Below are 27,078 nucleotides of genomic sequence, written 5' to 3'. Positions count from 1 at the left end.
GGCATTAGTAACACAAATCCATTCAACCACCCGACATGGCTGGTAGCCCGAGAAGGATTCATTAAAATCATAAGAACATTTAATTGTTGATTCTGGTCCGAGTTGTGAAGCTGTGTAATTTTGCAGTGACTTACCGTTTCACTGAAAGTATCACTTCAATCTTCAAAGTAGGACATCCTCTCTGCCATGAGAACCTGAAATGTCAGAACATTAAATGTTCATACAATTATTTATTTATAAATAAAGACAGACTGAATCTCATATTGTACATTACCCTCTCTCTTTTTTTGTTTTATTTCCTTTTTGAAGAGCACTTTTTAACCATTTCCATTCCAAGGTACCAACTGGTACATAACATTTCATACTTCATAATTCTTTATTTTGTAACAATTTCTTCCACAGAAACTGAAAGTCTTAAGTCTTCCCTTATTAGCACCATTTTTTAAATATCTCACACAAATTCAAAAATGTAAATGTTTAAATGTTTTGCACAAGCATTACTTTTCATATTTATGAAACAATTATAAAATCTCACAAAAGAATAAAAACATTAATCTGTACATAGTAAAACAGATAGAATCCTAACATACGAGCAGTAAAGCAATTTTTTGAAAGCTGCCCATTTCTTTATACTCAAATGATGTCATCCTACATCAATCTCACAAACACAGTAATAATATACAAAGTATCTTTAAACATTCCAATATTTCTAAACATCTTGCATATTTTAAATTAGTTTTCAAGGTTCACTTTCAATCTTTAAAACTGGAAGAGCTGGTAACAATTCAATAATTAATATTATTATTATATTAATTTTTAAAAATGTTTGTAAGTCTTACAACAAATTAACTATATTAAAGTCTCAACACAGGAACATGCGCACCTGAAGTGATGTTTCTGCACAAGAAAAATAAATATTGTAATCCAATTTCAAAATTTGATGAAACAGACACAATATATATCTTTAACAGCATCAAGATTCTATACACTCTTCCGCCACTGATCAGGTATCGATAGGACGTGGCATTTCCCCGTTTCACCATTAGACACTATCAGAACATGCACTAATATTGTTTCACATTGACATCATTTGTGAAAATATTAAAAAATTGTTTTGCTGCCTAGTCATTTTAAAATAATTATAACAACACCTCGTAACAAAGGAATATAAGAACAACCGTAATACATATATCATGAACTCATTTACAGACTTATGTTTGCATCTTTGAGAAACTTACACTACTATAAAAATTACTTTCACGATGAACACCTCAAAATATGATCTTGCGTCTTTGAAGTGATTACAACTGAAGAATTTTAAGCGATAAACTAATATTCACAGCATTTTTATCTTAGGATAATAACTGAAAGAAAAGTTGGACATCCTGTTTTACTGCAGATACGTTACCAGCAAATGTATCAAACAATGCTATTTTCCCACCAAATACAAATATTCTCATCACAGCTCTTTCTTTTAAATTCACAAATTACTATTATATAAGATGAAATTATTTCTAGCTCTGAAAAAGGAACTTCAGATTTTATGGATTTTAACAAACATTTTCAATCGCAACCAACACCCTAAAAAATGTTAACAATTTCAAAATGTACCTAGAAAAACTGAACATTCTGTTGGAAATGATGATGATAATGATGAACCATTAAATAATAAATATGCAAGGAAGGTGTCACCTGATGGTATAATTAACATCCAACCACAGAGCAATGAGAATAAAATTATATGTACATTAGAAGGAGAAATGTTTTATGTTATACAGTACTTAGAATTGACATAATCGTGCAAAATAATGAAAAGAAATACATTTTTCTTTGTATTTATCACCTTCGCACAGAGCTATGTTTAGGTAGCATGAACGAGACGTTTCATTAGCAAAATTCAACGGCCATTTCTTATCCAAGTCTCTCTTGATTCACTACTAGATGATTCTAGCAGTCAAATCAGGATTGAGTTGAACCTGTGCTGAAGCAGTACAAATGCATACTTCAAAGACTAGGAAACCTCCGAAAAGGAGTCGACAAACACCCACAACTGGGTTGTAGGGCCAAGGAAGCAGAGGAAGTATTCTAAAACCAACACACCCAATGCAAACAATTTCCCATCAAGTTTGCTGATTTATACTGTACACTATGAGTGTTGTTTGTAATTTCAACTTTTGAGCTCCTTGATGATTACAGAATTTACAGTCACTTAAATATAACAAATTTGGTTAGTCTCTTTTCATGTTACACAAGACAGAATTTGATACCTTAAATTTCCGAGATCACATTTTAAAAAATAATAATATGCTTTTAATTCCGAGTGCAAGAAGCAGGAGGCATCATTTACGACCTCGCCTCCACATAATGCACCTTCTTCTAACACAATCAGCTCTGACAATTGATTCATCATAATATAACAATTATGGTGTGTAGGAAATGCCATAGCCCATTTCAATTGACAATATGCAGTAGTATATGCATTATATCTTGCATGGAAGAAATACCATTATCAAAATTCAGATTAAATTACTTTTAAGATTAGTATTTAATCGTGGATTTGAATTATTTACTGTTCTAACAGTCATACGTAAGCAGTAAAGTTGAGTCAGCTCCAAACAAATCGCTCTGAAGTGTACAATACTGTCTAACGCAACAGAATACATTTCATTTATCTCAACTGAAAACAGAGAAGAATTACATAGAATCTTGCTATCCTTCCAGACCTTATCCTTTTGAAACTCAATCCAGCAGTACAACGTAACAAGCCTTACTTTGTGAATTCGCTCAGAAACTACAAAACAGCGCAACGAGCAGTATGAGACCAGTCCAGCACAGCAACCACTAGAAACCATGGTCTGGTGGTAATGTGGATTCCCATGCCTCGTAGCCTCATGCTACCTCCTGCCGCATCCCTGCAGGATTACCAGGGGTGCGTGCGGGAGTCCTTGTCTCCGCATACAATCCTGCTCCTCTTAACAAGTCCGTGTGATGCTGTCGAAACAGAGGATCATGCGGAGAAGGCATAGGAGGAAGCATACATCCTAGGACAGGTGCAGGATCACACAAGCCAGAGCCACCAGGCCGTTCCTGTTGTCCTGAGGGCGGTTGCTGTTGCTGTTGCTGCTGAAGATCTTCGTGGCGAGGAATCCGTAAAGCTTGTCCATTCTGACACACTGGTGGAAGAACCATGACATGCGGACCAGTTGACACATGAGCCATCTGTTGTGTAGGCAGCACCAAACCAAGACCTGGACTGTGAATGCTTGTGGCCTGTGACACTGTGGGAGGGGGACTGTGGAGATCTGGCTGTGATATAGATGAGGGAACAGAGGGCGGAGTTCGAGGAGTGTGAGGAGCAGAAATATCTTGTCCTGACTGCCCCATTTGTTGAGACTGTTGCTGCTGTTGTTGTTGTTGTTGTTGCTGCTGCTGCTGCTGCATACTGCCTTTGCGTGATCGCACACGGACAGTTGACCTCCCTATACCAAAGTGAAGCAGTTCTAAGTGTCGACGCAAGTTTCGAGACTGGCGTAGCGTGGCACCACACAGAGGACAAGTAGCAGGTTGGTCAGATACACTATTCTTCTTCACAGCTGCTGCAAACCAGAATCATAAAATGCTGTAGTTTTCCTTCCACCTTGTAAAATATATCGAAACCAACAAGTACCTATACTTTGATCAGTGTGAAAAGCATTAACCATAAACATCAGGTATGATATTGCAGTGTAAAGGTAAAACAGTACTTCTGCAATTATCTTACGCATCTATATTTAAAAAAGACAAAATCAATGTTATAACATAAACAAAGAAGAACTGCTGTGACAAACACTGATGAATGCGGAAAAATCCAAATATTATTATGCTATGGTGATTATGCGTAAGAGTTCAGCATGCACTGGGCACAAATGTGAAGACAAGATAGATGATTAACTGCAAAATGAAGAGTTTCATATTCTGTACTCTTCACCAAATATTATTAGAATGACCAAATCAAGGAATGAGATACATAGGGCATGTAACCCCCATAAGGGATATGAGAAAAACACAACATTTTGATTGGAAAGGAAGAGACACCATGATGACCTAGGTGTCAATAGATGGATAATATTAAAAGCTACATTTTAAAGAAATTGGGTGGCACGATGTAAATTATATTGATATGGCTGACAAAAGGGATTGCTGGTAAGCTCTTGTGAACATAATACTGAAACTTCTGGTTGCACAAAAGGCCAGGAATATTTTGACTAACTGAGCAAATATCACCTTCTCAAAGAAGACTTTCTCCATGGAGTTAGTTTGGTTAGGCAGTTCTTTATGTGCCATGCAACACAAAATGACAAATCACATGAAGAAGGGAGAAGAGCCAACTCCAGAAATGTCATTATATCAAATACACCTCAAACAACATACTTTGTCCAACATAATACTGAGATCACCACCTAGTACAGAGGTTCCTAAACTGTGGTCTGCAGACCACCTGAAGTCCACGAGCTTCATTCAGATGGCACATAAAACAAAATTAATAAAAATCACAAACAAGCAATACAGATGTGCCACGATACTTGAATAATATGAAGTGCAGTACCAGTGACAGATGTTAAATAACAGGCAGAAAAATCATTAAGTGGTCCACCAAGATCTTCAGCAATTTCCAACTGGTACAGAACAGAAGAGTTCAGGAACTACCAATCTAGAGGAAATAAAGTCAGCCTTCATACAGGTAAACAATTCAGTACATAAACAAAGCTAAGAAATAATTTAACAGCACAATCAATCAAATAAGACACAATCAGAAGTGAGATCTGAAAGATTTGAGCTCAGTTTCAAGCAATTTCTTCTGTTATACATAATTATCCAAAAGCCATGCTAAAAAAAAAGAATTAATAAAATATTTACCAGTTTCTTCTCCAGTTTGGTTGTGGCTTTCTGTGTCTTCAGTCTTGCGTGGCACATCAGGAATATTGAGGACATCTTGTTCTGATGACATTGCAACCCCTCCACCAGCACCTCCAGGATTCTGCTGTTCCATGGGCCTGTTTTCTGTATCTGCTGCCATATTTTCCTGACGTGCCCACTTGCTACCTGACCCTATTCATACAAATGTTAAAATCTCAAAATTCCTACAAAATACTACTGAACATTCTAAGAGCGCCATATTTTGTCCACCAAAACTACTGGCATCAAAGCGCGACTGGAAGTAAACTGTTTTTTTTATGTTTGGGTACATTTTGATTTATTAATATATTAAAGTGCCATACAGTGCAAAATTCGGTAGTAGCTTGAGGGTAAAAGAAAATAAAAAGTTGTGGAATATATACATATATGAACTTCATAACTTAAGTAACAGTACCTTCATATACAGTATTCGTCTTCACTATAACCTCGTTTATGGAGCAAAATACAAACCAATTTTTGTGTAAAATATTTGCAATCCTCGTCTACTGTCCAAGTACTCTCACTTGTTCCTTACTAACTTCATCAGATGCATTTACAGTTCTCATCCAATACAAGCATTCTAACCTGATGAATTCCTTCGCTTGGTGCGCTTCCTCCTACGTATCGGCAGGAATGAATTTATTACATCTCTTGTTAGAGCCTCATGAGCAGCTGGCACTGTGTTAATATCTTCTGTTTTCTGTAAAATGTAAAAAATAACCATATAATTCATCAACAAAATTAATACTTAAAGAGATGAATACTGACTGATAGATTTTTTATTTATTTAACAATGTTTTTCACCTGCTCAGGTTATATAGCATTGACTGGTATGGTGTCTGAATGATAAATTGGAAATGACTTGGAAAATATCAGATATGGTTTTCCTGCAGGTACTAATCCCAGGAAGAACTGAGAAAAACTGAATATATAAAAAATGGGCTTTATAAAGCCCTTTTGAGCTTAAAATCTAAAACAAAACAATATTTCAAAATTTTGTAAAATGGAAGAGGTTCTGAAACATTTCAATTGGTGAACCTCTTCTCGGTTCAAAATCCAAGAATGAAATAAAACTCAAAAATTATAGTAAACTATAAGAAAAGTTCTCAAAATTACTTGTTTCTTTCTATAAACTATGTACACAGCCAAGTTATAGCGGATCTGTACTGGTCGGATTGGTCAATTATTTATTTCCAAGCATAAAAATACAAATGTAACATACAAGATTTGAAACTTTCTCAGAAATTAAATGCAATAAAGTCTGCTCATGTCTCTGCCTACATCAAGGCTTATGGCAACCCTGATGATAAAGGCAGACACTTCAGAAAATGGACTGTAACCCTGACTGCCAGGCAAGATTTCATTGCAATCTATGAGTAACACAATTTAATACAATAGACATTCACCGCTGTAGCAACAATTACCATTTAAAATACAAATTATATGATAATACAAAAATGATATCAAAGTAAACCATCTATTCATACAGCCTGAAGTTTGAAGCTGAAAAGGTTTCAGTGACAGATTCCTATTCACCATTCATTTCCATATATGCCTTACTAGTAAAACATCCTAGAATTTGTTTAGTTAGGCAAAAGAGAACAGATTTATCACACCAGAGAGTATAAACTCATTCTACATTCATTTAAAATTAAAACAACACAAGTTCTACCATTATTTGTTATGGATACTATAGATAAAAGAGATGAAGCAGATTCTTACCTACAGACGTTACAGTAGCGGTCTGCATGTTCCTCTCATTTTATGATCTACTAAATTAAAAAAAAAAAACACACACACACAAACTTTTCGTCAGTCCTACCAAATGTCAGGATAGTACCTTAAAACAGGTCGTGACTACTTCCTTCCATAGTCTTTCCATTTCCTTACTCATTATTAATCTTCCCCTCTTTCAAAGCCTTCATGGCTAAGAACATCATTTTACAAACCAAAAATAAACAAAACAAAATTTGGAGATTGTAAGATTTGAGGTTTTCACAGCGGTGAGTATAAAGATTTCTGTCTTCTGGGTTATTGCACTGTGTAGTCTGGTCGATGTTTACCAACGTTTCAGAAGTCATACTGCCTCCGTCATCAGGGCTGATGACGGAGGCAGTATGACCTCTGAAACGTTGGTTAACATGACCAGACTACACAGCGCAACAACCCAGAAGACAGAAACCTTCCAAATTTGGAGAATTCATGGCTACCATTCAAATCCTTATGCAGAGAAGAATTTAAAACTTAGTTCACCCGTGTTATTAGACGAACAAGGTCTGGTAAGATCTGGTCATAGAGTTCCCAGAATGAGGCTGCTACACGAGAATTGTTTCACTCACCAGGTAGTTAATTTGATCCCCTTCAAAGCAGTACACTTCTGCACCAAGACAATTATTCCAATACTCCTGCCACTTTTGAAAGCACTGCATGAAGTCATTCTTTTTTACTGAATGAGGTTAGCTGCATCATCACATTTTTATAGAGTCAAAGTCTTCAAATCTCCATCCATTTAGGAAATTTTTGTTCTGGGAAATAGAAACAATTGCTCAGAGCCAGATTCTGGTTATGGCATTCATGCAATGTTACTTTTAGTAAAAATACTGTTGTAAATTCATGATGCTGCAGACAAACCTGGCAGAAACATGCCTCATCCCAAACGTATGATCAACAGCTGAGGGATATGAACCATAAGATACTTCCGTGTCTTCTGTAACTACTCTAACAATCAGATGCCCGTGTTTTCTGATCAAATCACACACGTCTGCCATAGAAATTGGGTTGCACAATGTTAGAGTCACCTTGAGCAAGGAGATGATTTCCATTCCTTCTTCAATTTTTTAAAACACTCAAATATTATCACAGACGATAAAGGTTCACTACCAAATTGTTTTATGAATGCTGATCCTGATTATTACATCTCTACTTGGTTCAGTTTCTTCAACTAAGTAAAAATAAAACTCCATTTGACTTCTTCGAGGATATTCTGCAGTTTTGGAAAGTGCACAATCTGTCATTTTAAGATTTGAGGTTTTCACAGTGGTGAGTATGAAGATTTCTGTCTTCTGGGTTGTTGTGCTGGGTAGTCTGGTCGATGTTAACCAACGTTTCAGAGGTCATACTGCCTCCATCATCAGGGCAATGATGACGGAGGCAGTATGACCTCTGAAACGTTGATTACGTCGACCAGACTACACAGCACAACAACCCAGAAGACAGAAATCTTCAATCTGTCATTTGTTCATAACACATATTCTGAGAACTTTATGATTGGGCATCGTGTACATATATTTTAAATGGATCTCACGTGATCATTTATACATACCACATGTGTATATATATAATATATGCAAGTGATTTTGGTTATATAAATATTCTCCAAAATCTTTTCTAGCAATGAAGAGAGATTAACATATAACTTGTGTCCATGCTTACCTCACCACTAATTGTGCCTGGAGCCAGGCCTTGGATGTTCAGACAGTGAGCGGCCTGTAGAAGTGATGGCAGTTGGTTCGGATCCACACTAACCTCACCACGATACACAAACTCAAGCAAAGCCTCCAAATCAGATGCTGTAACTCCTGCTAGCATCACCACAGGATGTTGACAAGGAGTGCTCTACAGAAATCAAGCAATGTGACCTTCTCACTTGTGTCTACTGCCATATTCCAAAATTCAAAAACAAAAATGTAATAAAAATCAAGCACACATGTGAAGTGCACTATTAATATCATTCCCTATAAATTTACAATAGCCAAGCAAGCTTGCCTAAGAGTTATAAATGGAGAACACTAGTATACTTAAAACACATAAGGAAAATCTACTGTTCTCGGGCCATACATTATGCACTGCAGTTATTAATCCTCACTTCATTTTCCTGGGCCTTCCTAATTGAAAATTAATTAGCCCAACTAATTCTGCTTGTATACCAAATTCAATAAGAATATTGTAGAGTACTTTACTCCAGAGTCAAAGGCTTTCTCAAATGCCTCTAATTTTTTAGACCATTATTTACTTTGCGCTCAGCATTAAAGAACCAAGTTGCAGCTGTAAAGACATATATGCATTACAGCCAGTGTCACCCTGGCATGAAGCAACACTTTACTGGTATGTCACTTTTCAGGAAATGTCTCTAACAACTGTTTTATAATAAAACAGCTTAGATCCACTGCCTCCAATTATGTTTGTTTCTATATGCCAACCCTGAAACATTGGTCTACATAATTATGTAATATGAATTAATTTAGTTGCTTCTGGAATTATGTGTGCGTAGCTGGACACAATATATGTTTCTACTTATAAAATACAGAGTATTAAGGTAAAAGTGTTCCCTGACTTTGGGCTTAAATAAAATTAATTAAATGCAACTGAAATCAATAATCATGTTTATGGGTTTTGTATGATTCTCAGTATAAGCACTAATTATTTTCCTAAATAGAATCAAGGAACTGATATTTATGACGAAAAAGTGTTGTTTTCTTTTAGGTATGCCCTTGCTAATCCATTAGTAACCTCACTTGTTACATCATCTTACCAAATCATGTTATGAAGTGAAATTCTTCTTATTCAGAAAGTACCTGGTTCAAAGAATGACCACAGTCCAGATATCCTGAAGTTTTTCATTGTTCTCCAAGCATGGCAGTATTATTATTTTGAAGAAAAAATGTATGAGTAATAAAACTTTATTAAAATTACATCATCAAATATCAGACTAAGAGTGGAATATCATTTGGAACGACAAATAACATTAAACTGATGTAGTACTGAACAAATCTTATTAATAATTGATTGGAGAATGTTATAACTAACACAAAGGCTCCAAAATTATACGGTTATCTGAATTCGTTTTACATCTTTGCCTTCTATTCTTATGTTACATTCTGTTATGTTATGCTGCTTAAATAAAAATTAACATAACAGACAACTGCATTGTTTGTAAAGATTTACATACAAACTTATGTTTTACAATGATTGTCACTAAAACTTCAATAGTTCACACAGCATCACGTAGGAAATTATAATATATTATAATATTATTCCAGTGGCCAGCAAATTCTTGCTCTCATTAACATCATTTGTAGATAATACAGACAAGATACAGATACAACCTTTGAGTGTCAAACACTAACCTCAGTAAATATCAAAAATGAGTTTACTGTACTGGAATTAATACATTCAATACTCTTCCACCCACTATAAAAAGTATGAATCACAATAAAAAGAAGTTTAAGCCAGAACTAAAGAGTATCTCCTATCTCACCCCTTCTACTCCACAGAATTTACTTTAACCACTTCTGAGATATTATAAATATATGTAAGTAATAGTGGAGATGATTTCTTGTGTAATTATTTTGTGATAATACTGTAGTTAACTGCAAATCACTGTTATGACTATGTACTTTATACTGCTATTACAAACTAGTATTATATTTGTATTATGACATGCTCTACATCCTTGTCTTAGGCCTATGGAAAAACTACGGAATGTAAATCTATTCTCTTCTATGCTATTCAGCTGCAGTATTGATAATGTTGATGGCAGACAATTAGACACACAGTGCCAAGTCTCCAATTACATACATTCAAGATAACTTCATCAGTCTCCTGGTTCAAAAATTACAGCTGAGTAGCATACATATACATAATTCCTTATTTCTGGTCATAGCTTAATACATTAGAACATTCAATATGAACATTTAAACTCAGAAGGTTTTAACTTTTAAAGAGTTACAACTGTTTTGGTTTAACTACCACTCAACAACATACAGTACAGTCCCATCATTACCCACATTTTACAAAGTATAATATTACATCCAGCAACATTCATTTTTCATGACATATTCAACAGTTACAATGTTCTGCAATGTCTTTATTTAGCTCTGGTAATAAGATTGGTATTACTGATCAAACTTTGACTACTTCTTTAAATTTGTCTCTACCTCACTGAAATAACTACAAAACATACTTCAAAAGTTTTCTGTGCTTATTGGTATTATTTCCCTGTCATGAAGATTAAGTGAATTACATTTTCACTTTGGTACATTGTTATGCTTTTATCTTCCTGAGCACAGCAGATCACAGTCAGAAAACATGTTAATGAAAACAATTAAATCAATGTAACTTTACAAAACATGCTAGCATATTTGTGACCAAGATGGAATGAGATAAAATACACATTTGGACATTCTCTGGCTAGTTGAAAATTCCATATCCATACATCTTTCACAATCCATTAAACCTTTCTTACCTTCAAAAGATTAAGTAGGAAGGGGCTTGCAGCACATAACACAATCTTATGAGCAGGAAAACTACGCCCACCTGCTGCCAAGGTGACATCCACCAAATCACCATGACAACGTAGTAACTGAACTGCAGAAACCAAGGAAGTCCCAAATTCTCCCCAAGTCAAACTGTACAGCTGACTACTGCCCATTGTTAGCTTGGGATCTTCAACTTAAAGTTGGTTACTCTACAAAAGAAAGTTACATGGCTCTTCATCCCTAATCTTATTTGCCGAAGACACTGGCCTGTATTTTAAAAGATTACAGTGAATGTGCTGAAATGCAGATCCCTAGCATGTACTCAATTTACAACGTAAGTCACACTACGTAATCTAATATGCGACAAACTGACACAACCACTTCAATGCCATGCACCTAATTCCTGCACAAACTTACCTGCGTCCAAACCGACAATTCGCAAACCTAATCAACAGCAACCATGTAATACAATGTGTCAAGATCACTTTTATTTGGTTTTATTGCTTTCTGCTCATTGAACAATCAGTCCGAACAAACCAACATCAACTAACTCAGTTTCAGCTTACTTTCACTGCCGTGCCGATTTACTGTAAATGAAGGCTAAATTCACAGATCTGAAAGGTATATAATACTTTATTTAGAGACATGAACACAGTATAGTTCAAACGACGTTACAGACGAATAAATCGATCGAATTCTAGCAATGAAAATATCACAATAATAATTACGACAATCTTCTGGAAGATTTCTTGCGATCTGATCCGCTAGGTTTCGCTCAGATTAGCTACTTGAACAAGAGGAAACACGTCTGCGGTAAATGCTGCCAATACAACGATAACTGTTACCTACACAAGATTATATTATTACAACAAACCATACTTAAAAAATGTTTCAAATCTCGTTTTCGACTAGGACAGCTTTTAAAGTACACACACACACACGCACACACCATGTTCACATTCATGTATGCGCCATTCAATCATTTGAGCAACAGAAATTAGTCATGACAGCAGCAGACCTGTACTCATCCAACTATACGACGAGTTCATACAAAACGAAAAAACCTGTATAGGCAACTAATCTCGAAATTCATAGAAAATTACAGAGTAATCTGGAAGGTCATCATGAAATAAGGCATCCTGTTGTGGAATATGGTACATAAAATAGGGTTTTCCTCTACACAACAAATGATACTGTTTTCTAATTATGTATTAAATATGGCCATATTAATATATAAATCAATTTGCTGTGTAGATGTAAATAGTATTTTAATGTATTGATAAACCACGTTCCTCAAATGTTGCAAACCCAATCAAAATTCTGTTACAAACCAAATCGACAAAGATCTTTGAAACGACCGTACAAATGCCAGCATAACATGAGAACACCGCCTACGACGTAGAAGGGCGATTATGACAACGGTCATTTTGACTTTCATGGTAAATATTAGACGTGTTAGAGCACTTGCAGACAGCAAGAACGTGATGAGAAAATTTGCTTGCCTTGAGCAAACTGTGACTTATCAGCTCAATATCAAGGTCGGACTCGATTCAGTACTCATATCCTGTTAGTTCACAACGTACACCAAACTCGCTTCCAGCTCTCCATGTATTTTTTAATTCCCTAAAACATAACAATGTGAAGGGCATGCCAGGGACAGCATGAAGTGTATTTTAATTAGTTGCACAAGAAATCAATTATATGAGCACCTTCACTTGCCTTCGTATTAGTCTTTCAAGGTCAATAAGTTACATTAATTTACTGTTGAAGATTTATAAAACTGCAGAAATTCTGTCACTGATAATTTGGCTATTGCTTGCAGCTGTCCTCTGTCACTATTGGTGCTGTTATTGTGCGTGTCTTGTGTTTGAGCTTCGACCATTTTGGTGTCCGATCGTAATTCATTCACTTGCCGTAGCTGTTCCAGCGCTTCATCATACGTTGGCAGTCCTGAGACTATTGTGTAACTTGGTAATGACTCGACGTCATCACCCGAAGTTCCACCAGCTGCCACTGAGTGCGCGCGAGATTCCAAAACTGTAACAAAAGGAAAATGTGTTATTACTCCCAGTAACAAATTAATAGAAGTAATTGATTTCGTCAAAAATTACTGTACTTGTGAGACAAAATATTAGAGCCAAACAGTTACGTATTTTCAAGTCATAATGGGCAGTTCTTCGGGGAAGGAGGTTGGTATAAGGCTGACAATTAAAAACTGCGATACAAACAGATCAGCGAGAAGCCCTGGTGCTATTTCGAGTGTTGGGGCGTCATCCTGGCATCGTTTTTAAATGTAATGGTGTCAAAAATAAGCGACTGTGCGTATGGTAAGATGATGTGATTTCCTCCCTCCTACCAAGAATAAGATACGCTCTTCTAGAAACTTATAAAATGTAAGAAGTATAAAAGCCTGACAACATACGAAACTATTTGCCCATATTCCCCTTTCTTGTTTAGTTCTGCATTTAAAACCATAGCTAACTTTAATGGCCTCCTACCGTACTAATTTCTTTCTACCCGAACTGCATGCCAGACTGCATCAGCACGTTTATTTTTAGGACTACACCCCTAGATGTACCAAGTAAAAGCTGTCACAATCCCTGAAAGAGCTAACTTTGCACAGCAGCATCTTTCTGACAACCTTGATGAAGGGAATACGTAGCCTATATCGATACTGAAATGGAAATTAAATAAAAAATAGTCAAATTGAGAAGGGGCATCACAGCGTTCTTTGCACCAGGTGCATAAAATGAAAGAATATTGGAATGATCGTGTTCGTCAGTCCGTCTTTCCCCTGATTCAATTAGAGAACATTACATTTGATATGAACATTATGCTATTACAGGCCATACCAACTTCTTACTCTTTAATTTAAAAAAGGGTTATAAAAATATGGTGGAAGCGCGAATTTGTGAGGTGGGTGTGACACTAACGCCACTTAGTATATTATTCTGAAATGGTGTATGGTAATGACGATGTTCTTGTGGAGTGTGACGCCATGTGACCTCGCAGGTAGATATTAACATTTCGGAGACCTAAAGATGGGAACAGCATGTTACTTCGAAACGTTGCTATCTATCTACGAATCCAAACGACGTCACAATCCAGAATAACAACACCGTCATCTTCGCGACCCCGAAAAACCCAACTCTCACACATATGGTAACGGATCTCTTCAAAAGGTAATTTTCTGGAAGAATGTAAAACAACAGCATGGCATCACTGAGGAAATTTCCTTTGGCTTTCGATTGCACAACGATAACTAATGAACCAACCACAGGAGTTGGGCACACAAACATACTTACGAACTTCGAATTCAATATTATTAGTAGTTAATGTTTAAAAACACGGAAATGACGTAAAACGTTGAGGTCACATCCGACAAATTTAACGTAGACAGTTTTATAGTCAGTTGGGGTAGCTCAGTAAGTATATACCTGCGAGTCTACACGGCGCCAAAAAAACAGAAAAACATCAATGTTTTATTTGTAAACAATCGTGTGTGTCCTGTCCTTGATTTCATCTTTTTTCTCCTTTAAGCGATTGCAGTCTCTTGTTTTCGCCGCGTCTGTTGAAAACAGAATCAACACACAGACCAAGCACGTGGAAACACTGGCCATCAAATTCACATTATTATTGTGGTCTTTTGGGTTGTAATGTGTTTTCTTTTGGACGAGAACCAACATTTCAAAAGGAATGTATAACCTCTGTTTTTAGTATTGACGATTTCAATATTTTTTCGAAATGCTGTTTACCACTCACAAGATCACATGGCGTCACAACCCAGAAGACCTGAATCGGCATCTTCGCCACTCTGAGAATCTTAAATCTCAATTCCGAGGTCTGTTTTGTGTCTTGTAAATTCGTATGTTTTTAACACTTTAAAAGTTAGCAGTAATTATATGTACACCCTACTACCTGCTTTAACATTCAGGCTCAGGATGTGTTTATGGGTTTCTCACGATATCAGAATAAAAACTTATTTTCTTAAACAACGTTAACTATTTTATCTCTCAGATGAAGACGAGTTGTGTTTTCAGAATTTTTATATACAGCATTATTTAAACGATCTCCTTCTCCAAAGGGTTCGTTGACATTGACATTGGTCCGTTGGTTTCAGTTTGCAATGTTGGCTATGGCTCTCTGGTCTTATGTCCACATCTAAATATATTTACATTTCTTTTAAAATGTTTGCTTCAAAAAGTTCCTATTAAATAATTCTGACTTCATACATTTTGAAAACAATTTTGTTTGCATTGTCCGTCTTCCATAACTATTAATACAAAGACATGCGTGCCACACATGAAAACAATTCCCTCTACCGTTTTTCTAGTTCGAACTACGAGTAAATAAACGTGCACTGCCACAGTGTTTGGACAGATTAGCTGGCAATGATTCACACTGCACGTGGGCTATGACTGTCGCCTTAGAACGAAAGGAATTTCAAGGTTTTGTAAAAAGTTTCATATAATAAGAAACACATTTCTGCAATTGATGTTTTAATACAAATACTTCAATTTTTAAGGCAGAACAGCAATAATCAAACACAGGCTGGGCGACCACATTTACTTCCCCAGACACACGTTCAGGGCGGCTCGGGAACCCGATCAACCTCACAAAGGGATCGAGAAGTTTTACGCCTCATTAAAAACCTGTGTAAGATATAAACACTTTTCTATAATAAGATTTATCTTATAACTTCTATTAAACAAAGCCATGGAAACTGTACGCAATGCGGCATATTTAACCAAAAGAAATACGTACTATTGCATTAACCCAGGAGTAATGACATATACTGGTCGAATGAAAGATACCTCGAAATTCGTGCATTAATCCGAACAAATCAACACTATTAAGCCTATTTTTTCGCATAGTGTTATGGGTGTTAACGACCTCTGCAAGTCATCAACATTTCCGACCTCAAGTCTCGCACACAAGGCGGTTGCACACTCATTCCTAAACAAAGGGCATTCATTCTACTTGTCGGAACAGTGATTCCAGTTGCTCAAACGTCACAAGATCAACACATTATATATATATATATATATATACATATATATGCATATTTGCATATAGTCTATGTATTCCACGTCATTACATACGTCTGACATTTCATGGTAATAATCTGTACTTTGTTAACACGTAGGAAATACGTTTTCCGTCTCCAAAAATAATTAGTTGATTCGAGGTTTTCATGACAGTGAGGATGATTATCTTCTGGGTTTTGGCACCGTGTAGATTCATCGGTAGATGCCAGCGTTTCGGAGAAACATACTGTCTCCATCTTCAAACCTGAAGACGGGTCTAGACGCCGCCAAAACACAAATCATCATCATCATCATTACTATTAATATCATCATTGTTACAACTTCTATTCGTATTAAATTGTACTGCACCAACATCAGAGCAGTTAATAATTCATTAAAAATTCAATTTCACTTACGATAGCCTGTGTCACAAAACCCAGAGCCCAAATACCACCATCCTCTTGCATAAAGTGATTTGCTTTGACTTTAGTTGTACAATTGGTGCAACTTCCGATCTTTTAAAACCAACAAGCTATTGAAATTCTCTATTTTGTTTAAAACACTGCACACGTTTTAATGACGTAACGAAACCTCAATAGGAATTGAATTTAACATACTAATAGTTCCCTCGTAAAGGTCCAATTTATAAATGTCAACAGCCAGTGCCTTGAAGTGGCCCTGAGTTCCCTACGCCCGCGAAAAAGCAATTAATCACTAACCAACCTGGTTACAGAGTAGAATCGTTTTGGGTCATAACTGAAGTAGGCTAAAATATCGTCACTGCATATATATACATATATATATATATATATATCATGCAGCCTACCCCTTGTCTTCTCTTCACCCCTCTAGAGCAACAATTTTCTAGGCAACGAGTTATTATAATTTGAAAAAATTTTGCTGGCACACTGTAGTACTCGAACCATTTGTTTATCAATTATTTTCAAGGGATTCTATTACACAAAAATGGCGGCCTGTAGTATCGAGCAGCGGATAACTTGGTAGATACATTTTGGTACAACTTAAATGTACTCAATTACGGTGTAACGGAAAATAATGTTACGAAGTTGGGAAATGTGGCAATGCATAACAATTTCAGAGCTTTCACTCCGTCTCCAAATTTTCAAATGTTTTCTTACAAATAGTGGAGGAGCAAGGACATACAACATATGCACGTCTATCAAAATCAATTCATCGGTTATGTTAAGAGGTGACACAACAGAAAAAAATTCTTTTGTTTAATTACCCTGAAAACCATAGGCTGTGACTTTGGAAAAAATGTATTGGGCATAAAACGTATTTCATTTCTCTGTGCAACTTCTGCACAGAATACTTGTCGCTCCGATAAATATTTAGCAAGATGTGACACAGAGATTCGTATAATCGCATGTAGGTCTACATGTAAAGTGTCCGTGGTTGTGGTCCGATTTTTACCAAACTTCGAATATAATAAAAAAATTTAACCAAACTCCCTAATACAAAATTTCATGAATATCTGTTCTGTAGTTCTCCAGTTACTACACGCGGACAGACAGACAGACAGACATGACGATGATAATGAACGCATTTCTGCAATTTCCTGACTAACGCACCTCAACAGTGATCACAACTAGTTAAGTGCAGCTTGAAATTCTCTTAATTAAAGGGGATTACGTTAAAACCAAGTTATGTACGATTAAATTAAGTTACAGCTCAGCGCATTTTTAATCTTGGCATTAGTTGGAGGTGAGTAGTCAGTTTTACGCTCCAGCCAATTTACCCTTGGAGCCTGTTGAATAGGAGACTAGGTGGGCCCACGACCGGGCTAGACGTAGTGGTCTAGAGGAAAATAGCTGCTGGGAACAGAACCCGGTCAGCCAGCACGTAACCAGCCATTACATGCCATTGGCCGTATTAACAAAACTAATATAGTTATCATTTAAGAGCACAGGGGGTCAAAGAATGTGAACACTGCACTATAAATCCATTCGCAACGATAATTACACACTTTGCTTCTTTCACTAGGTAATTTCATGCAAGGAAAACTCAAGCAGAGATACGCGAAACTTTACATTAAGTTTTTCTCTTGTCTAAGCGTGACCTGCGATAAAATTAACTCAACAATCTAGCTCGCTGCAATAATAATTAGACAAGGGTGTTAGTCAACCTCGCTAAGCGTATAATGATTTACTTTGACGGGTCTAACACCTTGGACTCGTAATGAAATACCATTCTCAAACAATAAATACATAGGCTGTTAAAAAACTTTGTACACAGTAGATACGTAGTTAAATGTATACAAAATGCAGAAATTTTAAACTTCCCCCCCCCCCCAGGTATGTAGCACGGATTTATTGTAGTTGTTTACTGTTGACATAACGTTAAATGCAAAATGGTGTTGCGTCTAAAGGCAAGAACGTAAATAAATGCAAATGTAAGTATTTTGATGTATAGAAACTTTTTAACATATGTATTTCTGAAAGGTTATATTGGCTTCATGTTTTGAATTTTAATAAAATATTACATACTGTACGTCTTCACATGACAAATAAATAAATTGATACACTCAAGCGCCCATTTATTACACGTCTTTACGTTAATTTATTTAAATGTTTCAGATATCCACTCTTCTCACGAACTACTTTTATTGAGCACAATAAAATTTGTTTTAAAAACAGTATGTATAGAACGCTGATGTTTTAGCAAATACAGTGTCTAAAATAGGTTGAAAAATGTTGCAAAAACAACGTAAAGACGTGTAATAAATGAGTACAAAAATGCATGTTCATTTTATTTTTTGATGTGTAAAGACGGACAATCATTAATACGCTTTCAGGATTAATAGAGACGTATACATGAAAAAATTACAATGACTTCTTTTAAACATTAGCAATTATGGAAGGCAAACGGTTCAAACTGAATATGCGGTAATGTAATATGCAATCACTTTCATTATAACCATTCCCGTCATGCAAAATAAACAGAAACAGCATAATTTCTTTGAACTTTTTCGATTAGAAATCGACTGTATTTAATTAACATCCTAAAACTCGTTCAGCGATTTAAGGTTAAACACTTTATTTATCTTTAAACATACAGAATATAAATGTATAATTATTTCTATTCTTAAACAGACGTCACGAGGTTTTAGTTTATTTAATTACGCTTTCTCAACTGTATTGGTCATATGCAGCAATTAACTGGAAGGCAATTTAAAATGTAATTGTTTGACTGATAAGAAACCGGTCTCGGGTCATTTTTAGGAAAATTACGATACCTGTATGAAGGGGCTGAGCAAAATAACTATTTTCGGAAAGCCGGCCTACACACCGAAAACTGAATATGTAGTAACCACTCAACAGAGACGTTCATTACTAGTGATATGAATTTCTTATTTAAATGTTATTCGCACTGCCCATGAGGATACCAATACTACGTTAAATGGCCTATATTACAAAGTCTGAAAGTGTCCGATATGGACACTAAACAAAATTAGCCAGCCATCGCCTGAAATAAATTTCGCAGACTAACCATTACTAGGAATATTAATCTTGTTTTCACATGCTAGTTCATGTTTCCTAAACACGAAATAAGAAATTTCACTGTTATTTGTCATGTTGAAATAAGCAAAATTGTGATTTTGTATTAAAGTGTTTTCCAGCTATTCTTTTAATTTTGGAAGTTTCGTATTTCGATAATATAATAAAAACTTAATACAACATTTTGAATAATAAATAAGTTATACTTTTATATTAATTTATATTATGGTCCTTTTCGTTTAGAACATATTTCTAAGCACACGAGTTGAGAAAATATTTATGTTCAAGTATAGAGATCGTGGTTGACCACAACGGACTTCGTACGTTGTCATCTCGGCCCGTGTCATTTCATCACGTGCAATACATAACGCGATTACGCACACACGTGATTAAAGAATGACCATACATGGGCTTGCAGTGACTTTGACATACATAAGTACGACGGTAACACCGTTATTACACAAGGACACACACCATATGGATGTATGTAAGATGTGTCCATGAATAACGTCGCGTTAATTACAAACCACCGCTTTTTCACAAACGAGGTGTTAAACATGTGAGCAAATAGAAGGAATTTAGATTTTAATTATGAAATGCTAATTTAACCAAACACTGCTTGGCGACTACCACTTTTCTAGACGTGTCTATATTTACAAGACGTGTTCTCATGTGATATTTTTTCGGACAGTGGTGCTAATGAAGAAAACAATTCATGTTGACTTCATTAATTTGATTTAGTGTTACACCAAGTGACGTTAAACCTAATACAATACATCGCGTCGAAAGTAAAAAATACAATAGTTAACAAAAGTTACATGAGCGTTTAATATTTTCATACATCAGCAATATTCTGACGATAAATTGAATTAATAATACATAACAACTTCAGAAACTGCAGTGGTCCTGCCGTTCTAAGAGTGGATCTTCCTTTGTGAGGTTGAAATGAGTGGCTATTTCCTAGGAAAAGAAACTTCAAGAATTTTACTTCCGATATTAAAAAAATATTATTAATTTGTATTATTCTATGATGTTATTAAAAGGAGGTTCTACATTAATTTCCTTAAATAAAGTAGCATTAATCATATTAAAAGTACAGTATTTAAAAACTGTTATCTAATCAGATTAATGAAACTGACGTATCTGAAATACGTAGGATGTTTAAAAAGTAAGGGCAATATTGGAATATCTTCGTCGTGCCCTTCTGTGCCGAAAAATATGAAAATAATTAAACAATCCTTAAACTTCCTCAGCTGATTTTCTGCCTGTGTTCCTGCTCAAAAATTCACACATCGTTTCCTACATACTCTTGAGAAAGTTCGTGTTGTGAAAATGATCACAGTCCACAATTCGGATAATCATACGGATTACATTAAGAGAAGTAGGAAAAGTGAAAGGAATTGTCCTTCACGTTGTCTGTCGAGATCTGACGCAGTAGTAGGACCTCCCTCATAGAATTAAATTAAACTTGTTGGAGACGCCAATCAAGCAAAAAACTGTGATCAATTTAACACGAAAATAGAACATTATAAAATGCAAAATAGAGCACAAAAGCATGTATCTCGTAGCGACAAGGCATGAAAAATACTCTTCCAGTTTAAAGTTCAAGATAAGAATCCGTCGTACGAGAGGCAGATGTCTTGGCCATGCAATGCGGAAAACAATGGAATAAATCCTGGAAATGTGCCAAACAAGAGACTACGCAACGGCGAAGTGTTACAGAAAACTGCGAAAGAAAGACCTACGTATAAAGCAGACGCTGTGTCAAAATGAAGTCCGAGAACATAAGCTTGAATAAACGGCAGACACAGAACAAAGTCCGAGGATAAAGGCAAAAACAGACAGAAAATATTCGTAGATTTACAGACATGCGTAGTATGTATTCGAATGGGGCCAAGGAAATGTAAGGAGAGTGAAAATAAAAGTAGTGGTTGTAATGGTAGAACGAGGAAAACAGTAAATATAAGATTCAAATTACAAGAAGAAGTTTTTTTTGTGTGGGTGTGAAATTTGGTTTCTCACGCTGAAAGAAAATTGGAAGGGATTCAGAACAGGAACTAGGTAAAATATTTTAACCTAATCAAGGATAAAGCAGCAGCAATCTGAAAAAGACTGCATGACGTCACTCGTAATTTGCACTCTTCCGTAGCGTGATCAAGTCTAGGAAATATCATGAGCGGGACATGTGGCACGCATAGGACAGATGAGAAATGCAAACATTTAGTTGGCAGTCCGTGAAGGAGAAGACCACTTGAGAACTTGGACAGATGAAAATAATATTAGAATATATTTCAAAGAAACAGGATATTTGGTGAGGAATAGATTCATATGAATCTGCATACGGATCCAAGGCGGGTTGTTGTGAATGAAGATTGTTTCTAATACAGGCATAAAATCGTTCCGCGGCTGTAACTTTATTCTAAACATTTAAAAAACAGAATCGTTAAATAATGATCCGGATTTCATTTATGATGTTCATGTTATTTCAAAGCGTATAAACGAAACCGGTTAAACTGCTTTTTGTAACTCATTTGCCTTGTCTTGCTGTCAATTTCTTTTTACACAATCGTAATTTTGAATCGATTTAGTTGGTTGTAAACGTAATTCCAGTCAAGATAACGAAATATGAGGAATGTGATGCTCATCCATATTCTGTAATTTCATGATTTAGTGGCGTCTAATAACCTCTCGTGGATTTCAATCTCCTCAGTGAATTAAAATTGGATACCGTTAAAGAACGCAGGGAATTTATTCCCAGACTTTGGCGACCGTGTTAAAACAATACCGAGAAAATTCAGAACGGGACTAAGTAAGGCTCAGACCTTTGGAATACATTCTACATACTTTTTACGATACGATCCTCGCAGTATGATGAGCCTTCATCAGGGTCAAAGTCCTGGGCCAGATGCTAGCGATTACTATTCGCACTTTTGCATTTTTTGGTGTAACTAAATCATTCTAACTGATGTGTGATGAATAACTGCTAGCATCCAGTGGTCTTAGTTCAATATTGATAAAGGAAAAATTATCCTTGGTGTTTAAGTAAGCACCACGCCATGCAGATACGAGGTGCTACCCAAAAGTTCAGGGAATCTGCCCATAAAAAAATTGCTTATCATATAACTCCTAGCTTCCACCGTCTTCTTCGAAGTAGCCCCCTTGGGCATGGATACAGCGATCCCAGCGTTTTTTCCATGATTCCATGCATCCCTGGAAGTCTTAAATTGTGAGTGTTTTAAGCACCTCCTGGGATTCTGCCTGGATCTTCTCAATTGTGCCTTTCAATCGAAATTTCATTTTGGGGAACAGGAAAAAGTCGCAGGGGGCGAGGTCAGGCGAATAGAGTGGGTGGGGAATCACTGGAAGCCAAAAACTGCCGAACAACGAGCGAGGTGTGGGCGGGTGCGCTGTCGTGGTGGAGAACCCAGCTGTTGTTCTCCCACTTTTTCGGACGTTTGCGCCTAATGTTCTCCCGTAGCCGCTTAAAAACTTCACGGTAAAACTTCCCATTGACAGTTTGACCAGGGGGGACAGATTTCTTGTGGACAATTCTTTGGATAACAAAAAAAAAAGATCAATATGGACTTCACATTGCTGCGAACTTGACGTGCTTTTTTGGCCGCGGTGAATTTGGCGACTTCCACTGCGACGACTGCTACCTAGTCTCAGGGTCACAACCGTAAACCCATGACTCATCACCGGTTATGACCTTGGAGATGAAGTTGGGGTCAACTCTGGCTTCATCTTTGAGTTCAGTGCAGATAGCAACGCGATGTTCTTTTTGGTCGTTGCTCAGCAGTCTCGGCACAAATTTTGCAGCAATGCGTCTCATGTTCAAATCTTCTGACAAGATGCGTTGCACGGACCCGTACGATGTTCCTACGATCGCACAAACATCATGTATTGTTCGTCTACGATCTACAACCATAGCCTCTCGCACTTTCGCGATGTTGTCTGGTATTGTGCTTGTCGATGGTCGTCCTGAACGCTCATCGTCTTCGACAGACGTTCGTCCATCCTTAAAGCGTTTGACTCATAGCATTCTCCCCAAATGCTTCCACAAGCACGCGGTGAGTTTCTACAGCAGTTTTTTTAAGCTTAAAGCAAAATTTGATGCAGATTCTTTGCTCATTAAAATCTGCCATTTATGCAGGTTTAAAAAATCGCCGAACCACTACAATACAACGTTACAAAAACGCACGAGACTCAAGAACGCGGCCTCTCGCCTTCACGGCTGTTGGCACACAAATTCATAAAGGGTACTGCTCGCCCCATCTAGAGGCGGCAGGCCATTCCACAACCGGTTCGCGCGTGGAATTCAAATTCCCCGAACTTTTGGGTAGCACCACGTAAATAGGAGGGTGGAGATTCAACTCCACACACCTCTTCATCTCAGCACTAGATGGAGATGAATGATTAGCTTCACGTTCCTGCCGCTACACCCAATAAAATAACCCAGGTGTCCATTGGTTTCGAAGATGGTTGAACCCAGAGCTGGTTGGGATGTTGTGGTCCTGCCGGGAAACGAATCCCCCGGTTGTATAGCCCTTGTGCTACACCGGATACCTATTTAGCATTAAATACTTTCATGTTCCTTACGTAAGTTTACTAGTACCTACTCCGTAAATCGGAGAAGCCCCGGACGCGTTCTCATCTCAAAGACATGCCGGCCTGTAGCTCATCACTGAATTCATGTTTGACACTTACCACTTCTCTTCCACTGCTGGAACTTGTGGTACAAGAGACAGGAACAAATACAGCAGACGCAGCTGAGCACCATCAAAGTGAGCACGATCCCTACCCAAACGTCTGCCAGAAACCTCTCGTATTCTTCTTCCCTGTACTTCGTTCCTGTGTCTGGTACAACCGCCACATCATCCACTTCCGTCACCAGTACCGTGAAGTTGTGTTGCGCTAGATTCATAGCAACTGCCATTGTTCTGTTAGCACTTATAAACCTCCAGGTAGACAAATAATTCTAGACTTTGTTCCTTGTGTAATGTTTCCGTTATTTACTCTTCAATTTTATCACTAAAAGTTACACAATTAAAATTACGGGTAAAAAAATACGCATTTACGTTTACAGTTACACATTAAATACCAAATTCTGTCACCGACATTCATTATTCGACAATTTCAAAGTGTTTCAAATTCTTGGCAATGTTATATTGGAAGTCACAACGGAGCAGCATGGGTTCAAACTGTTTACACGGTTTTCAGGTCCGTACAAACACTCGCCGATATCACACAATGAACACAATTTTGGCTGCACTAGGCTCGTGCAAGTTCATCGCATTTGGTACACTTATATTTCGGAGTTTCGGTCACTTGTCGACGAATGGAAACAAACTCTGCAGTCACAATGAAGATCTCGTACATCGTCTGAAGGCGTTCATGAGTAAGTCATTGTGTCAACGATTACAAATACCTCCTTCTTTCACAACAAAATACCTGAATGACTAAGTTACACGCAGAATTCCTCGTCATACTGAACCTGGTCTTTGCGCAAAGCATAGAGGTTCTATATGTGATTACTAACACGAAAGGTTGTTGTAATAAAAGATTGAAGCCGATAAACGTTTCTTCAAAACTGACGTAAGAGAGTCTTTACTAGAGAGGCTGATGAATATTTCACAACAATGTTGCAACGTTTCTCTCCCAACAATGAGAAGCAACGGCCACCAGAAGGTACTGCCGTCTGTTCTGTACTGCTGAGAAGGAACACCTCGTGTCCGGTTTGTTTACGCAACTGACCAGTCTAGGTCGCTCTCCGTTTTATAAACCTGTCACTTAGTTTAACGGGAAGAAAACGATGAAGCACGAGCGCTAGCGAAGGTATATTCACTATCAACTGTCAACAGTGTCTCCACCTGCCAGTACCTTAACGCTTCTCCGCTTCCTTTGTTAGTTTGTTAGTAATTAGCAGCACACAGCTGTTTCCCTCCCTCCCTTCCTTTAGTCTTCTACACCTTTCAAGCACGTACAATGCGGCTTGCGTAGAGACTTCCCGTAAGGCGATGTTGGCCTTGTGGCTTGTACTTTTGCCCGCCATTTTACCTTTCAAAGATTTTGTTTTTCTTCACAGAAAAATTGTCGTTAACTATGTACCGTTTATAATCAACATGCATTTACACAAAACATTGTTCGACCGTGACAAAAAAAAAAGTTTTGTTAAATTAGTAAAATGCCACACTATTTTGCATGTAGGTCAATGACTTCTGTTCATAAATGGTTTCCGGATATAGCAGAGTGTGAATCAGGGGTAAGAAAGCTACACACAATACAAGATTAAGTTGCCGACAGACAGAAAGCCGAACAGACCACTCATTGTTCTTGTTTATGCACTTGAGTACGAATATTAATCGTAAACTAATTTACCCTAAACTAGTTTGTAATAGGCAAAACTAGAAACTTGTCACTTTTAGTAGTTAGGTTAGGTTAGGAAATTTTAAAAACTGCTAATAGCAACAGAGCGATTGCCTGATGATGGAGGCAGCAAGGATCTCTAAAACGATGGCAGACTTCTACCAGACTTCACGGCGCTACAATCTAGAAAATTTCCATTTCAATACGCTCTTCCTCTGCAGAAACGATTACATCATGGCCACATGGCTACATTACGTGATTCATTAACAAATTATCGTGTCTTGGAGAGTGCAGGTGCCATATGAAAACGATTATCACTTGCATAATAATTAATATTAACCAGTTCCAAGAAATAATGCAGCTTTACTAAGTGAATTTGTTGCTTAATAAATATCACGAGTAGTTGACATCGATTCTTGGGGGACATTTTTAATTTTTAACGATATATATTTCGCTGGAACTGTGAAGTTGCTCGCTTACCGAGATGGCAGAGCACTACTACTACTACTACTGCGTATTACTTCTTCTACTTCCGGTACTAGTCGGAGCGCCAATGATTGCAAGGTCCTACGCTGGCAGGTCCAAACAATGAAATGCGACATTTGCACTGGCCGGAGGTCAAACACACTCTTCCTCATTCGTGTTCCCAGCCGCGATCAACAGCACACAACTCAAGCTTCTTGTGGGTTGTCTTTATCACCGCCGTTGGACACGATCCTGAGCCAGTTCCATCCACCACTCGACCTCGAAACGTATCGCCCTAAGATTATCTTCTCGTATCCCAAGAGGCTTCCCGACCAAAGTTCCGTATCAGTTTCAGTTTGGAAGCCTCTTTGTGTGTATGCGTTTACTTAAATTAATTCCATGAGGGGAAGCCTAAGAACACATCATCCACATCCTAGCCATGTAATTCACCACTTAATCGTAGCCTCCTAGACTTCATCATCTGAACATTACTGGGTGTCATCGAACGTC

At 37.1% G+C, this 27,078-nt stretch overlaps 2 protein-coding genes across 4 annotated transcripts; both read right to left on the bottom strand.

Moving 5' to 3' along the window:
• Positions 1-256: 256 nt before the first annotated feature.
• On the bottom strand, positions 257-13,049 carry Trl (Trithorax-like). 3 transcript variants are annotated; one of them, XM_087353097.1, is made up of 6 exons: positions 12,912-13,049; positions 11,180-11,401; positions 8,368-8,550; positions 5,521-5,635; positions 4,897-5,088; positions 257-3,596 (listed from the first exon to the last, which is right to left on the bottom strand). In XM_087353097.1, exons 2-6 carry the CDS (start codon positions 11,363-11,365, stop codon positions 2,890-2,892), a joined length of 1,383 nt encoding a protein of 460 aa, XP_087209223.1. In that variant the 5' UTR covers positions 11,366-11,401; positions 12,912-13,049; the 3' UTR covers positions 257-2,889. The 3 variants fall into 3 exon arrangements, with proteins under 3 accessions (XP_087209223.1, XP_021914159.2, XP_021914167.2); XM_022058467.2 differs by lacking the exon at positions 12,912-13,049 and adding an exon at positions 11,610-11,752; XM_022058475.2 differs by lacking the exon at positions 12,912-13,049 and having other exon boundaries at positions 257-3,593; positions 11,180-11,520.
• LOC110827108 (protein commissureless 2 homolog) lies at positions 12,783-25,599 on the bottom strand. Its single transcript, XM_087353105.1, has 2 exons — positions 24,445-25,599; positions 12,783-13,229 (listed from the first exon to the last, which is right to left on the bottom strand). The coding sequence occupies exons 1-2, from the start codon at positions 24,671-24,673 to the stop codon at positions 12,946-12,948; spliced, it is 513 nt and encodes a 170-aa protein (XP_087209231.1). The 5' UTR covers positions 24,674-25,599; the 3' UTR covers positions 12,783-12,945.
• Between the last annotated feature and the right edge of the window lie 1,479 nt (positions 25,600-27,078).

Source organism: Zootermopsis nevadensis, unplaced genomic scaffold, assembly GCF_977971745.1.
Source record: "Zootermopsis nevadensis isolate Lab colony 2312 unplaced genomic scaffold, Znev_1.0 Znev_ptg000021l, whole genome shotgun sequence".
NCBI lineage: Eukaryota > Metazoa > Arthropoda > Insecta > Blattodea > Termopsidae > Zootermopsis > Zootermopsis nevadensis.
This window is presented reverse-complemented; position numbering and strand designations above follow the sequence as displayed.